The 14,886-nt window shown below is 57.0% G+C and overlaps 1 protein-coding gene across 13 annotated transcripts in view; it reads left to right on the top strand.

Annotated features, from left to right (window-relative positions):
- Positions 1-14,886, top strand: part of Pcbp3 (poly(rC) binding protein 3) — a 180,679-nt gene that overhangs the window by 146,593 nt on the left and 19,200 nt on the right. For 6 of the 13 annotated variants that reach the window (XM_090350672.1, XM_090350707.1, XM_090350690.1 and 3 more), the window contains 6 exons: positions 4,318-4,341; positions 5,261-5,293; positions 5,851-5,967; positions 9,234-9,365; positions 10,117-10,245; positions 13,229-13,372. In XM_090350672.1, coding sequence (XP_090206798.1) covers positions 4,318-4,341; positions 5,261-5,293; positions 5,851-5,967; positions 9,234-9,365; positions 10,117-10,245; positions 13,229-13,372 — 579 coding nt within the window. The remainder of the gene's footprint in view (positions 1-4,317; positions 4,342-5,260; positions 5,294-5,850; positions 5,968-9,233; positions 9,366-10,116; positions 10,246-13,228; positions 13,373-14,886) is intronic. The other 7 variants (XM_090350724.1, XM_090350742.1, XM_090350733.1 and 4 more) reach the window with 3 other exon arrangements.

Raw genomic sequence — 14,886 nt, forward strand, 5'->3', positions numbered from 1 at the left:
CTGTGGGGACTGGACTGTGAGGACTGGACTGAGGGACTGGACTGTGGGGACTGGACTGTGGGGACTGGACTGCGGGGACTGGGCTGTGGGGACTGGACTGTGAGGACTGGATTGTGGGGACTGGACTGTGGGGACTGGGCTGTGAGGACTGGACTGAGGGACTGGACTGTGGGGACTGGACTGTGGGGACTGGACTGTGAGGACTGGACTGAGGGACTGGACTGTGGGGACTGGACTGAGGGGACTGGGCTGTGGGGACTGGACTGTGGGGACTGGACTGTGGAGACTGGACTATGAGGACTGGACTGTGAGGACTGGACTGAGGGACTGGACTGTGGGGACTGGACTGTGGGACTGGACTGTGGGGACTGGACTGTGAGGACAGGACTGAGGGACTGGACTGTGGGGACTGGACTGTGGGGACTGGACTGCGGGGACTGGGCTGTGGGGACTGGACTGTGAGGACTAGATTGTGGGGACTGGACTGTGGGGACTGGGCTGTGAGGACTGGACTGAGGGACTGGACTGTGGGGACTGGACTGTGGGGACTGGACTGTGGGACTGGACTGTGGGGACTGGACTGTGAGGACTGGACTGAGGGACTGGGCTGTGGGGACTGGACTGTGGGGACTGGACTGCGGGGACTGGGCTGTGGGGACTGGACTGTGAGGACTGGATTGTGGGGACTGGACTGTGGGGACTGGGCTGTGGGGACTGGACTGTGAGGACTGGACTGTGGGGACTGGACTGAGGGACTGGACTGTGAGGACTGGACTGTGGGGACTGGGCTGCGGGGACTGGACTGCGGGGACTGGGGTGTGGGGACTGGACTGTCAGGACTGGACTGTGGGGACTGGACTGTGGGGACTGGACTGTGGGGACTGGGCTGTGGGGACTGGACTGCGGGGACTGGGCTGTGGGGACTGGACTGAGAGGGACTGGACTGAGAGGGACTGGACTGTGGGGACTGGGCTGTGGGGACTGGGCTGCGGGGACTGGACTGCGGGCACTGGGCTGTGGGGACTGGACTGAGAGGGACTGGACTGAGAGGGACTGGACTGTGGGGACTGGGCTGTGGGGACTGGACTGTGAAGACTGGACTGAGGGACTGGACTGTGAGGACTGGACTGCGGGGACTGGGCTGCGGGGACTGGACTGCGGGGACTGGGCTGTGGGGACTGGACTGTCAGGACTGGACTGTGGGGACTGGACTGTGGGGACTGGACTGAGAGGGACTGGACTGTGGGGACCGGACTGTGGGGACCGGGCTGTGGGGACTGGACTGAAAGGGACTGGACTGTGGGGACTGGACTGTGGGGACTGGACTGTGGGGACTGGACTGCGGGGACTGGGCTGTGGGGACTGGACTGAGAGGGACTGGACTGAGAGGGACTGGACTGTGAGGACTGGACTGTGGGTACTGGACTGTCGGGACTGGACTGAGAGGGACTGGACTGTGGGGACTGGGCTGTGGGGACTGGACTGAGAGGGACTGGACTGCGGGAACTGGACTGAGAGGGACTGGGCTGTGGGGACTGGACTGAGAGGGACTGGACTGCGGGGACTGGGCTGTGGGGACTGGACTGAGAGGGACTGGACTGCGGGAACTGGACTGAGAGGGACTGGACTGTGGGGACTGGACTGAGAGGGACTGGACTGTGGGGACTGGGCTGTGGGGACTGGGCTGCGGGGACTGGGCTGTGGGGACTGGACTGAGAGGGACTGGACTGAGAGGGACTGGACTGTGAGGACTGGACTGTGGGGACTGGACTGCGGGGACTGGGCTGTGGGGACTGGGCTGTGAGGACTGGACTGCGGGGACTGGACTGTGGGACTGGACTGTGGGGACTGGACTGAGAGGGACTGGACTGTGAGGACTGGACTGTGAGGACTGGACTGTGGGGACTGGGCTGCGGGGACTGGGCTGTGGGGACTGGACTGTCAGGACTGGACTGTGGGGACTGGACTGTGGGGACTGGACTGAGAGGGACTGGACTGTGGGGACTGGGCTGTGGGGACTGGGCTGCGGGGACTGGGCTGTGGGGACTGGACTGAGAGGGACTGGACTGAGAGGGACTGGATTGTGGGGACTGGGCTGTGGGGACTGGACTTTGGGGACTGGGCTGCGGGGACTGGGCTGCGGGGACTGGACTGCGGGGACTGGGCTGTGGGGACTGGACTGAGAGGGACTGGACTGTGGGGACTGGGCTGTGGGGACTGGACTGTGGGGACTGGGCTGTGGGGACTGGGCTGCAGGGACTGGACTGCGGGGACTGGGCTGTGGGGACTGGACTGAGAGGGACTGGACTGAGAGGGACTGGACTGTGAGGACTGGACTGTGGGGACTGGGCTGTGGGGACTGGACTGAGAGGGACTGGACTGTGGGGACTGGACTGTGGGGATTGGACTGCGGGGACTGGACTACGGGGACTGGGCTGCGGGGACTGGGCTGTGGGGACTGGACTGTGGGGACTGGACTGTGGGGACTGGACTGCGGGGACTGGGCTGTGGGGACTGGACTGAGAGGGACTGGACTGAGAGGGACTGGACTGTGAGGACTGGACTGTGGGGACTGGACTGCGGGGACTGGGCTGTGGGGACTGGACTGAGAGGGACTGGACTGAGAGGGACTGGACTGTGAGGACTGGACTGTGGGGACTGGACTGCGGGGACTGGACTGCGGGGACTGGGCTGTGGGGACTGGGCTGTGGGGACTGGACTGCGGGAACTGGACTGAGAGGGACTGGACTGTGGGGACTGGACTGAGAGGGACTGGACTGTGGGGACTGGGCTGTGGGGACTGGGCTGTGGGGACTGGGCTGCGGGGACTGGACTGTGGGGACTCGGCTGTGGGGACTGGGCTGTGGGGACTGGGCTGTGGGGACTGGGCTGCAGTGGGCTGTGGGAACTAGACTGCCAGGAGTGAACAGCAAGGACTGGACTGTTGGGACTGGACTGCCAGGACTGGGCTTGGACATCTTCATGGTCTAAGCAATATCAAACCTACAAAATCTGAGGTGATGGCTCAAGCAGTAGAGTGCCTGCCTAGCAACCATAAGGACCCGAATGCAAGCCTGAGTGCTGACAAAAACCTTTACTTCAAACTTATACAGCTACTGCAACCACCTGAGTTGTGCAGCCCACCCGTACCTGTCACTGAGTACCTAGTCATGTTTCCTACATAGCTGGGTGCACACTGCCTAGGATGTCAGGTCCTCCTGCAAGGAGGGACACACCTAGATAACCCTTATGGGAGCATCAGTCCCTCATGCTCTCTGCTTCCTCCGGTCCCATGCCCTGGCCACGGCCCTGCAGCCGTGCAGGGGTTGTGAGAGCTTGGCTGTATTGAGGAAAAGCAAGGCAAATTTAAGACATCAAGCTGGGTGGCTACTCCTGCCTCAAGTGATGCATGGAGGTCGCCCTAATCCGGGCTGTCCTGCAGGCAGGGAAGTGCTGCAACCACTGACCCCACCAGGGTGTGCACCCTGCGACCATCTCAGCATGGCTGCAGAACCATGGTGGCTGTGGAGGCACTGGAAGTGTCCACGTGAAACTAGCCATGGTAAAGGCAGTGCAGCATCCTGGGAAGCAGGATTTCCTTGAGGCCAGAATTTGAGTGCCTTTCCCAAACTGTCTATCTGGAAATCAACTGGCTGCCTGTGTCCTGTCCTCTGGCAGTTTGTCAGCCAGGGTGGGCACCATCTCTAATCAGCCCTAGTCAAATGGCACAGAGGAAACATACAACCCAGCTTAAACTGAGTCTCCCCCCTCCCCTTCTTCCTTCTCTCTCCCTTCTTCTTCTCCCTTTCCTTTACTGTCTTCTCTTGCAGAACTGGGGTTTGAACTCAGGGACTTATGCTTGCTAGTGTGGTGTTCTGCCATTGAGCCACACTTCCACCCCATTTTTGCTTTATTTTTTAGATAAGGTCTCACATTTTGTGTAAAAGGCCAGCCTCAGACAGTGATGCCTACCCCTTCTTCTGCATAGCTGAAACACACCCTCATGCCTGGCTTATTGGCTGAGATGGAGTCTTACTAACTCAAACTACACTCCTTCCAGTCTCTCCCCCCCGGACAGCTGAGATATAAGTGTGTTCACATCTCTTGTGGATGGAATATAATTTCCCTCCTGTCTGGCTGGAGTGTGGCTCAGTGATTGAGGGGTTGTCTAGCATGCATGTCGTTCTGGTTCCATCCAGCACAATGGATAAGTAAATATTCTTCTCATGTTAGAAAGATAGATGGCAGCACCTGTCCCCAAACTATGTTCTCTTCTGCTCTGTGACATTCTCCTTCTGTGGCTTTGTTTCCCCACAGGAAGTTGGAAGTATCATTGGGAAGGTAACTATTACACGTGCTCTGCTCACTCTGAGGGGATGGCAAGGTCACCGCAGCCCCTGGTTCTGGGCGTCTATGGCAGGAGTGCTGCCTGGCAGTCCATTAGCAGTTCTTCCTGCTTCTGGCTGCACTCCCTTGAAGCAGCCTCAGAGGTGGACATGTCCCTTGACCCTGGCAAAGCTGTTGTTAGCCACCACTGCCCACTATGTTAGCGGTCCACAGGACACCCAGGCTTGCAACCCTAGAAAATTACTTGCTTGTATTATTCAGCAGGCCTCCTCTGAACACTCTCCCTAACGATAGTAAATCCTTCTTATATTTCCCTTCCAAGATGGGCTGAAGGCCAAGAGGAAGCTTCCTGCAGGCAAGGGAGTTGGGGCAGAGGGCCAGGCATACCCTCCCTGCATGTTACCTTGGCCACTTTGGGAAACCCAGGGTCTCGTCTCTGCATGGTACCTTAAGTTTGGAGGAGCCTTCCACTGACCGTCACCTGAGTTCTTTCTTACCCTTTGTCTTTGGAGACAATATCTGGGGGTGACTACACTTGGTACAGCCCTCCTGCTAGGCACCTCTGAGTTCCCAGGCCCACCTGGTGCTACCCCTGATGCTGTGGTGAGAGTGGGCCTTAGAGCCTGCCTGGCTGGTCACTGTGCCACTGAGGGAGTGTCCCCACCTTCCCAGGACTTGGTTTCCTCATCATAAAGTCTTTGGGGTTGTGGGGAAATGATCTCACCCAATGAGTGAAGAGACTGGCTCACTCACAGTGTCAGACAAGGCTGGACACTCATAGGGGATAGGCCGGCTACACTGGCCACCATAGCCTGCAGAACAGCAGCAGTCCCTAGCATCCAAGGCCATGTCAGGCCCACACACCCTCTGTCGAGCTGTCAGTGACGCCTTCTCATCTACGTCTCCATTCCAGAAAGGGGAAACAGTGAAGAAGATGCGCGAGGAGGTGAGTGTGACTTGCCATGGACACTATCCCATGTCAAGGTCAGGATGCCAAGGCCCAGGAGGATCTCAGGGCCCGTACAGGTCTACTGTGGGCCCTTCATGCCCTGCCCCATATGCATAGGGATGGAAGTTTCTTGCTCAAGTGGGTGGGGGTGGTATTCCCCCTGACAGCAGAGGGCGTGCAGACTCCCCTGGGAGCATACAGACTTTTGCTAATTAAAATTCCACTCATAAGGGAAAAGGATTTTACTTGCCTGTGTCTTCAGTGGTTAGGACCCACTGAAGAGCCAGGCCTGTACCATCACGAGTCTGGTCTGCAGTGGGTCCTGGTTCTGGAGATGTAGACCTGTGCTACCTGGAGTCTGGGTCTGAGGTGGGTTCTGTCTGGAGAGCCAGGCCTGTACCATCGCGAGTCTGGGTCTGCAGTGGGTCCTGGTTCTGGAGAGGTAGATCTGTGCTATCTGGAGTCTGAGTCTGAGGTGGGTCCTGTCTGGAGAGCCAGGCCTGTACTATCTGGAGGCTGTTGTTTCCAGACCCCTCTTTTTCCTCTTACCATAGAGTGGTGCCAGGATCAACATCTCAGAGGGAAACTGCCCAGAGAGAATTGTGACCATTACAGGTCCAACAGATGCCATCTTCAAGGCCTTCGCCATGATTGCATACAAATTTGAGGAGGTAAGTTTCATCTGCACAAGGCCTCAACTCAGCTGGTTCCCTTATTCCCATCCTCTAAGATGAGTTGGCAATTCAGGCCCTCACAGGACATCTGCTGGCCTAGGGGGCCACCCTCTGAACACTTCTCACCTCCTGTGCCCCTGTCCACCCTTCCTCCTCCTCAAGCCATGCCTGATGTGTGCATGTTGGAGAAGTCCACTTCCGTCCTGTTTCCTCAGACCATGCACCAGACCTGCCTCAGAACATAGCTCCCACCAGACTCACAGCTGCCCCTGACCTCAGAGTCCTGCCCACACTGCCAGCATCCAGCTTGCCCTCCCACATCATCACAACTTAGATGTGGATTTGTCCTGTCCATTGTTGCCTGAAGGTTATTGAGTTAAATGTAGAATCCCTGACCCAGAGACTACAGGAGGAAATGAAAATAGCTAGGACATGGTCGATGGCAGTCTGCTGTCCCCACCAGATGTGAGTGAAAACACCATCACTCTAATTCCTACCAGCGCAGTTGACAAAATCAAACATACCAGATAAAGTGGATCACACCTGTAATCCCAGCTCTTGGCGGAGGGGGAACAGAGACTAGGATGGATTCTGGTTTGAGGCTGGCCTAGGCAAGTAGTTCAGAAGACCCCATTTTACTAGGTCCCAGCTGTGTGGGAAGGTGCAGGTAGGAAGAGCCCAGCCACATACTGGCGCTGGGCAAACACCCCAAGACCCAACCTAAAAATAATCATCCAAAGAAACAAGGCTAGGAGGGTGCTCAAATACACAATGCCCTGAGGGTCCCCCTTGCCAAAAGAGGGGGACAACAGGAAAGATGTGTCTGTCACTTGAGTAACAAATAGAAATAATTTGTTAATCAGCTGGCACATAGTTCATTTATAAAGCGAAGGGTTTGGTTTGGCTTGGTTTTGCAGTTGACAGTCTATAGTTGGGCAGAGTCATTGCCAGTCCAGCGGGGCTGGGTTGCGCATCGTGGAGTGAGCATGTTGGCCTAGGGAAACCATCCCCCTTAGACCTGTGATACCCTGTCACCTAGAATCTCTACTGTCTCCATGTCCAGTTTTCACCCCCTCCCCAGAGTACCAAGTCAGGGACAGAGCCTGTAACACATGAGGCTCAGATGAAGCGAAGCAACTCTGCCCGGGTCCCAAAAGACTTAACTGTGGCAGTGTTTATCCAGAGTCCAAGTCTAGAGGTCCTCCGAGACTCAAGGCAAACTACAAGTTAAGTGCAATGGCCCGTTCCAAAAAGAAGGAAGAGGAGTGACATGGAGGCACTGGACCCAGCCAAGACCAGACCCAGTGGGGCCAGCAGGGCTCCTTGTAGCTCCATGTCTAGTCCCAGAGCTGCTGTGTGATGGCTTGGGCATTACCTCTAACTTCACACTGCAGCCACACGACTGGTCTCCTGGGCTGGTTTTTGTGCCGCCTACAGCTTCCCTTGGTAGACATTGCATGTTCCTGCATTTGCATTCAGCACTCCAGGGCTGGTGGTGCCCTCAGCCCCATGCAGCACCCTGCCCAGCTGCTTGCATGGCATCTGGCTCCATCCCACACCATCCAGCTTCCCAGGCTTTCCTTTGAAATCTTGGTAGATGCTTCCATGCCACAGTTCTTGCATCCTGCCTGCCTTCAGAGGCAGCAACCTGCAGGTGGCATCTAGGCTTGCTAGCAAGGCCCTCCTTGGACCATGGCCGCCTGGCTTCGTGGCTTGGGTGGTCCTGACAGGTGGGACATGCTGGTGTTCCTGTCGTAAAGTCTACCCTGGGGAGTCTTTGAGACAATTCTCCCTTTCATGGATGTGATCTTCCTGAATCTGAGAATTCATTCATGTATTTTCCTATCCTAGCATAAACCAATGGGCTTCTTTAATGCTCCTAATCCGTTTAGCAACTCCCCTTTTGTGGAAAAATTCCAAGTGTTGAAAAAAATTTAACTAGGTTAAACACAGGACCTCCCATATGCTATGTGCTGCAAAATTACATCTCTAGCCCATGTTTCTGTGCCTGGTTTTCACTGTAAATCTAACTGAAGACAGCCAGTAATACCTGAGGCAAGAGGACCACCAGACCAGTGTGGAGCTTGTGCTGAAGCCTGTCAGGTTGCTACTTATGTGAGCCAAAGATGCTTTAGGCGAAGCAGTTTTTAAACCAGAATCTCATCTGGAGACGTGCCACCCCCTGGGTCTGAAGTCTCCCTCCCTTCCTCTTTGAAGAGACCGTATTAGCTGGTCTAGTGTCCCCAGGTCCAGTGTACCCGTTGAAGGTCCTAGTCGTGCTTGATGGGGAAGACACATAGAAAGAGGCGTGAGGATCTGGACCGAGATGGGATCCTGCAGGCTGACACTTCCAGAAAGAGGAGCATTAGGTGGCCCGTGGGATCTGGCCAGATAAGTGGGAATGCGATGCTCACATGCCTCCAGCACAGCCACCCCCAGCAGGCAGGCCTGCTTGGGTCAAAGTTGAGCTCTCAGCACAAGTGACTGGGAAGAGAACATCTTTACCCACCTTCACTGGTAATCCCCAGCATCGCTCATCCAGTGGGTGCTAGTGCAGGAGCCAGTCTGTGAACACAGAATGCCCTGTATGGCTGACCCCAGGACTCCTCGTGTCAGGAAGCACAGCACATGGCAGCTACAAAAGCCACTCGCTGGATAAAGGGCAGAACATGTGTCTACTGCAAGCAGGAAACAGAAACCAAAACTGTGCCCTAGGCTAGGGATGAACAGACAAGAAACCCAGTCAAGCCAGTGTGGCCCGAGTACAAGCTGGGCAGTGGGCCACCTCTAACAGGCTGTGGGTGGGTGGGACTGGGCCTAAGACAAGGAGCAGTACAGTGTGTGGAAATGAACAAGGAGCCCAGAGCTGCCCAGGCCGTGTTTTGGGTATAACAAGGGATCAGTCACTTCCCTGGTGCAGCTGGCACTGTACAATAGGCATTGTACTAAGAAAAGGGAAGGCGTTGGGCCTGTTTCCTGGTGATGCTACTCCATGACTCCTGACCAGGCCCCTTCTGAGGCTGGTGTGTGGCCAGCACGTGGAGTCCCCCTCTTCTGATCTGGCTGGTATGTCCTTGTGCCTCTGAGTCCAGCCTAGCTGTGGGGACTCTGTGACCACCAGGCCTGTCCTCTGCACACTTTGCCATGTGAGGGGGGCCTCTTGAGTTCTGAGTGTGCAGCAAGGCAGGTGCGAGGCAGGGAGGCCCTGAAACACAGCCGTGCCTGCCTCCATGGGGCCAACATGCCTGTCTTTTCTTCCCTAGGACATCATTACCTCCATGAGCAACAGCCCTGCCACCAGCAAGCCCCCTGTGACACTGAGGCTGGTGGTCCCTGCCAGCCAGTGCGGGTCCCTGATCGGCAAAGGCGGCTCCAAGATCAAGGAGATCAGGGAGGTACCAGGACCTTCCCTTCCCAGGGCGGGAGGACAGGCCTGCAGCACGGTGGCCCAGTCACTGTACTGCGTGTTCCCTGAGGAGTCCACAGTACTGGCATGGGGCCCCGCAGCTGACACGTGACAGGGATGAGCAAACGAGAGTGAGCAGTGGGAAGCCTTGCCACCTTCCCAGACCAACACAGTGGCCTGGTGGGGTGCCGCCCTGCTGGGGCAGGAGCAGCCATGCAGCTCAAGGCTGTGGCCAGACTCATTTGAGGGGTGCACCTACGAGGCACCCCTCAGCCACCAGGCCCCCTCCTGGGCGGACACTGCTGGGCCCTGCCACAGGTGTAAGCTTGTCCTCCACAAATGCCTGACTTCAGGGAGCACTGAGCCTTCCCTTCCCCAGCGGACAGCCACTGTCTCTCACTTTCTCCTGTCTTCCTCCGTGGCTTGGAACTCCACAGGGGAAGTTCCTGCAGCTGCTCTTCCTGAGGTTCAGGGCTTCCTGTCTAGCGTACTATGGGAAAGGATAGCAACTGCCTGAGGAGCTCGTGGCTCACTGAGAGATGCGCAGAAGCAGGCATGGAAGAGAGGCAACACTGGGGTGGTGGGGTGGAATGGGGAGGGCCCTGACCAAGCCAGGCCTCATTTTAGTGACGGGTACTCGTGTGCAGACTGCCCTGGACTCACCCTGAGTCTGACCTCTCTGACCTGTATACGGTCACACACTCTCTTGCCTATCCTCTTCCAACATCCCTTTTCTTCAGTCCACAGGTGCCCAGGTCCAGGTAGCTGGGGACATGCTGCCCAACTCCACAGAGCGGGCAGTGACCATCTCAGGGACGCCAGATGCCATTATCCAGTGTGTCAAGCAGATCTGTGTGGTCATGCTGGAGGTACAGCCACACAGCAGGCAGCAGCCCGCCTCCCGCTCAGCCCTGGGTTCTTGACCAGGGCCGCCCTAGGCCTCCAGTGCCTCACTGGTCCTGAGGGTTCATGAGGGTGGTCATGGCTGAGTGGGGGCTGGGCATCTGAAACAGGAGGAGAGTCAGGGCCGCCATGCAAGATGCAGGTTCGTGAGCAGGCACTGGGGCAGACCTATTGCTGTCAGTGTCAGCCAGCCTGGGGCTAACACCTTGTGGGACTACAGGGGGGAGCGTGCAAGGAGGCTGAGCTTTTCCCCCACTGAAGCTAGTGAGACGCAGAGGTCCTGATGAGAGCATGGAAACAGTGCCACCTTAGCACTGGGACCCCCTAGCACCTGCCGTAGGCAGGGGCAGTGAAGGTCAGGAGTGCCACCCCTTGGCCACCATGCTACCTCATGCAGCAGAGCTTCCTGTTCTGCATATGGCATGTGAACTAGCACCAAGAACCAGCACTGTGATACCCAGGTGGGACTCAGGGCAGACCCGGGGAAATGCCCACCGTGTGAAACGAGAGGTGAGGGAACAGAAGCAAAGAAGCCATCATCAGACAAGAGCAGCCTCTCCTAGCTGGGAGAGGCCAGCATCGCCCATTCAATCTCGTCAACAACCAAAGGAAGCAGACTTGAAGCTGCATCGGTAATTGTGGTCATCTCTTCCGAAGCTCCTACTGCAGCCCTGCCTCACACAAGCGTCAGTACTTGGGGTCTTCTGCAAAACTCCTGATGCGTCTCGGCCTCACATGAGGCTCCGGGGTCTTCCCAGGCAGATAGCCTCCTTCAGCCATGGCCAGCACCTCGACATCTCCCACAGGACTGAACTCTCATTAGAAAGCTGCCAGATCATCTGCTTTTCATGCTTGGATTTGTATTCTAATCCTAAATCTCATTCTTGAAAACTTGGGATATTTGGGGAAATCGACGATATTTTCCTGTGTATTACTGTTATGGAGTTTCCCCACACACTGGTTGGGGTGCTATGATTGTTCCAGAGGCTAGCTTCAAGTCACCACAATGGTCTGTGGCAGTTCATGTTGCCACGTGCCCCAAGAGGCAGGAGCACGACCCTCCTGTTCAGCACGGCAGACATCTTCAGGGTGCCAATGAGTGACAGCAGTGGTTCTGTAAGAGGTACCACTTCCTATATGGCTGATCTGACAGAAAGTGTGGCCTTGTCAGAGGCCCAGAGTGGGCCCTTGGCCCAGTGGTGGTGGGGAAGCACTGAATCCCTCTGCAGGAAGGGCCCCTGGGCTGCAGCTCTGTGCCGGAACTGCCTGTCTGGAGCACCTGCCTCAAGATGATGAGGAGAAGATGGTGTGACACACACATACAGATATTGGCTGCTGGCTGGCAGGGATGCCACAAGCCTGCTCCCCCGATTCAGATCAGATCATGGGCCAGAAGAAATGGCCAGGTCCACTGATCCGTGAAGAGGGCTGAGAAGACCGTCCAGAGGTGGTCCGAAGGCCCGGAAGAGAGAAACGGCTGCCTGGCGCAGATGCACTTGGTGGGGTCGTCAGAGCCCACAGGTATGCCCGTCCAGGGCTGCCCTCCTGCCCAGCACTGCCTGTGAGGCCTGGCCAGTTCGTCTCTTCTCCTCCCAGAGAACATGGGCCTGTGCCCAGAGGGTCTGTCCTCCATGGGTAGGAACGGGGTTTGGGGATCACCGCCAGTCAGGGCCTCAGGACCAGTACTGAGGAGCCCTCCCTGGGACCTGTGGCCGAGAGCCCCGTGGAGTAAGGCTGACGGCCAGGGTCTGGAAGGGCAGCAGCAAGGCATGATGTGGGCCAACGCTGGCTCACAGCACAGTGACGCCCTGGGAGGCCCCATTTTCACAGGAATAACTAGAAGCCTATCATAAGGACCCTAGAAATGTATTAGCTGAGCCTTCCCTGGGGACTTCTCTGACCTTCCCCAGCTCTGGCAAATTTATGCAGCAGAGATGACTCCTGGGCTGCCACCTGCTCTGTGGGGGTGTCTCCTCCATGCCGTGGGTTTCCAGCATGAGGAGCGTTTGTACATCCTACCTAGGGAGCTGACAGGCCGCAGGCGCTGCAGGGCCCCCCTCAGGAATGGGCTATGCCTTGCTGGGCAGCTGAAGATTCTGACCTTGGCCCCAAAGCTCTAGCTGTAGGTGCCATCCAGCCTGGCTCAGCCCTCGTCTCTTCTGTGGCCCAGGTGACTGATGAGCTCTAGCAAGGCAGAGAGGGCCAGGCAGGAAGAGCTGAGGACAGCACTCGCCTGAAGGAACAGTCTTACATTCTGTCCAAAGAATGATCCAGGAAACAAACCTCTTCACGGCTCTGGAATCGCTCACTTCTCCTCTGCACATTTTTAATGACTCTTGGTTCAGGGGTGAGGTTGGGTTTTTCACTTCTGGCTCACTGACATCGGTTCCAGAGGTGGCTATGCACGCCGCTCAGCGCTTCCCACAGATTCAAGAGCATCCCTGGCAGAATGCAGTCTGCCCACCTATGGAAAAGCCACTGCCATGCCTGCCTTGTAGTGTGCATTAGCTGTCTGGGGACAGCACCGGGAGGAAGGGGCAGCAGCACAAGAGCCCATCCACCCCAGCAGAGCCCCACAGGCTAGTGGCCCTCCCCAGCTGGCCTCTGAGATGGACACTCCACACTGCAGAAGAACTGCTGCCCCTGGTAGGCCTGGCTTCAGGGCTTTGTTGAAGGCAGGAAGCAAACAGCATGGACTTGAGGGAAGAAACCATCTGTCCAGAAGAAATGGGCGGTGTGGATACAGAATGCTGCTTGCTGCCCACATGCTCTGAAGGCCAGGTGTCCCCTGCAGCCCTTCAGCTGCACACTGCTGCAGCCTTCAGAGACCTTGCTGGCCACATCCGGGGCTGGGAGGGTCTGCACAGAAGGGCGGACTTGGGAAGGTGGCCCACGGCCTAGCAGCAGGCTTCTCTAATGTCTGTCTCCCTCTCCTGTCCCTTTTCCTAGTCCCCACCGAAAGGTGCCACCATTCCCTACCGCCCAAAGCCCGCCTCCACCCCTGTCATTTTTGCAGGTGGTCAGGTAAGAGCCGACCCGCTCGCGGCCTCCACTGCCAACCTCAGCCTTTTACTGCAGCACCCGCCGCTGCCCGTTAGTGCACTCAGGTTTTCTCGCCTTCTCACTGCACGCCCTCCCACCCTGAGCCAGACACAGAGCTTTCCTGGCCCACACCAGGCAGAGGTGGGGGGCAGAGGTGGGGGACACAGGTTCAACTCAGAGCCACAGGCTTTCCTGGCCCCCCCAAGGCTGCAGGGTGCATGCCTTCAACTCAAAGCCACGCCCCTCAGATACCTCTCCAGAGAGACCCCTGACCTAGACAGGAAGGACCCAAATACCTACTTGCAACCGGGTGCTGCCTAGAAGACTCCTGCGAGGCCTCAGAGGATTGTCCCTAGAGCCCACGGCTGTTCTTAAAGTGAGAGGCCGTCGGGCAGGGAGCAGTCGTAAGTGACATGGTGGCCCCTGTGGGCAGCAGCCCTCACTCTGAGAAGTGCACTTGCTCCGGAAATGCATGTCCAGACCCAATGGTGCCACCTAGAGGGGACGTGAGGAGCGCAGGGTGCGTCCCTGTGAGAAAGGGGGTAGCGGCAGGTGAGCCCTGCCTCCTCCTGGCTCCTGCCAGTCCTGCCAGGAACCCCATGCTGTTAGCTGGGTGCTGCGGCTCCCACCAGTAGCCCTAGCTACTCAGGAGGCTGAGATCCGAGGATCACAGCTCAAAGCCAGCCCGGGCACAGAAGTCCATGAGACTCTCATCTCCAGTTAACCACTAGAAAATGGGAAGTGGAGCTGAGGCTTAAGGGGTAGGGCAGTAGCCTTGAGCTGAGTAGCTCAGGGACAGTGCCCAGGCCCAGAGTTCAAGCCCCAAGACCAATTAAAAAAAACTGCTGGATTTTAGGCCCTTCCAGAGAAGAGGAAGGAAGCTGCCCAGCTTCCCATTTCTCCTTTGCCCACCCCCGTCTGTCCCGTAGCCCACCCACATACATGATTTGAACATGGTTGCCCAGGGGTAGGCCCAGAAGAGCCCTGTGTCTGACAGGCTGTGATGTGTCTTTGTTCAAGAGAGAGTTGGGACAGAGGCTACCCACAGGTGACCCGGCCATGGCAGGGTGGGCACAAGGTTTTATCATTACAGGGCGAAAGACATAGGAAACTTTACTGATGTCTTGCTTCACAATGTAAAGAGTCTTATCAGATCTTTTGGGGGACATGGCAGCCTGCCTACAGCCCTGACACAGCCTCAGCCCATGGTGTGTGCTGCCTCACCTCAAAATGAGGTGACAGGGCTCTTGCCAGGCCCATGTGCTGGAACACAGCTGTCCCTGCCTGTTCTCCCCTCCTGGAGCACGGCTCCCTTAGCCACACCACCACTGTCTACAAACGCCCCTCCACTGCTTCCCGAGCCGTGGCTCTCTGGTAGGTCAGTGACTCTCAGGACTCAACCTCAGTGTTTATTGACAAAAAAAAAAAAAAGAATTTTTATGAAAAGGGAAGGAACCCTTATCGAGAATGGCCAAGGCCACTCAGCCCCAGTTGCCTGCGAAACAGGATGTTCTAGCGGTGTAGTCACTGTGCCATGGTGTTTGTCCCTAAAAGTGGCCCACAAT

This window comes from Megascapheus bottae, chromosome 1 (genome assembly GCF_031878675.1).
Source record: "Megascapheus bottae isolate mThoBot1 chromosome 1, mThoBot2.hap1, whole genome shotgun sequence".
Lineage (NCBI taxonomy): Eukaryota > Metazoa > Chordata > Mammalia > Rodentia > Geomyidae > Megascapheus > Megascapheus bottae.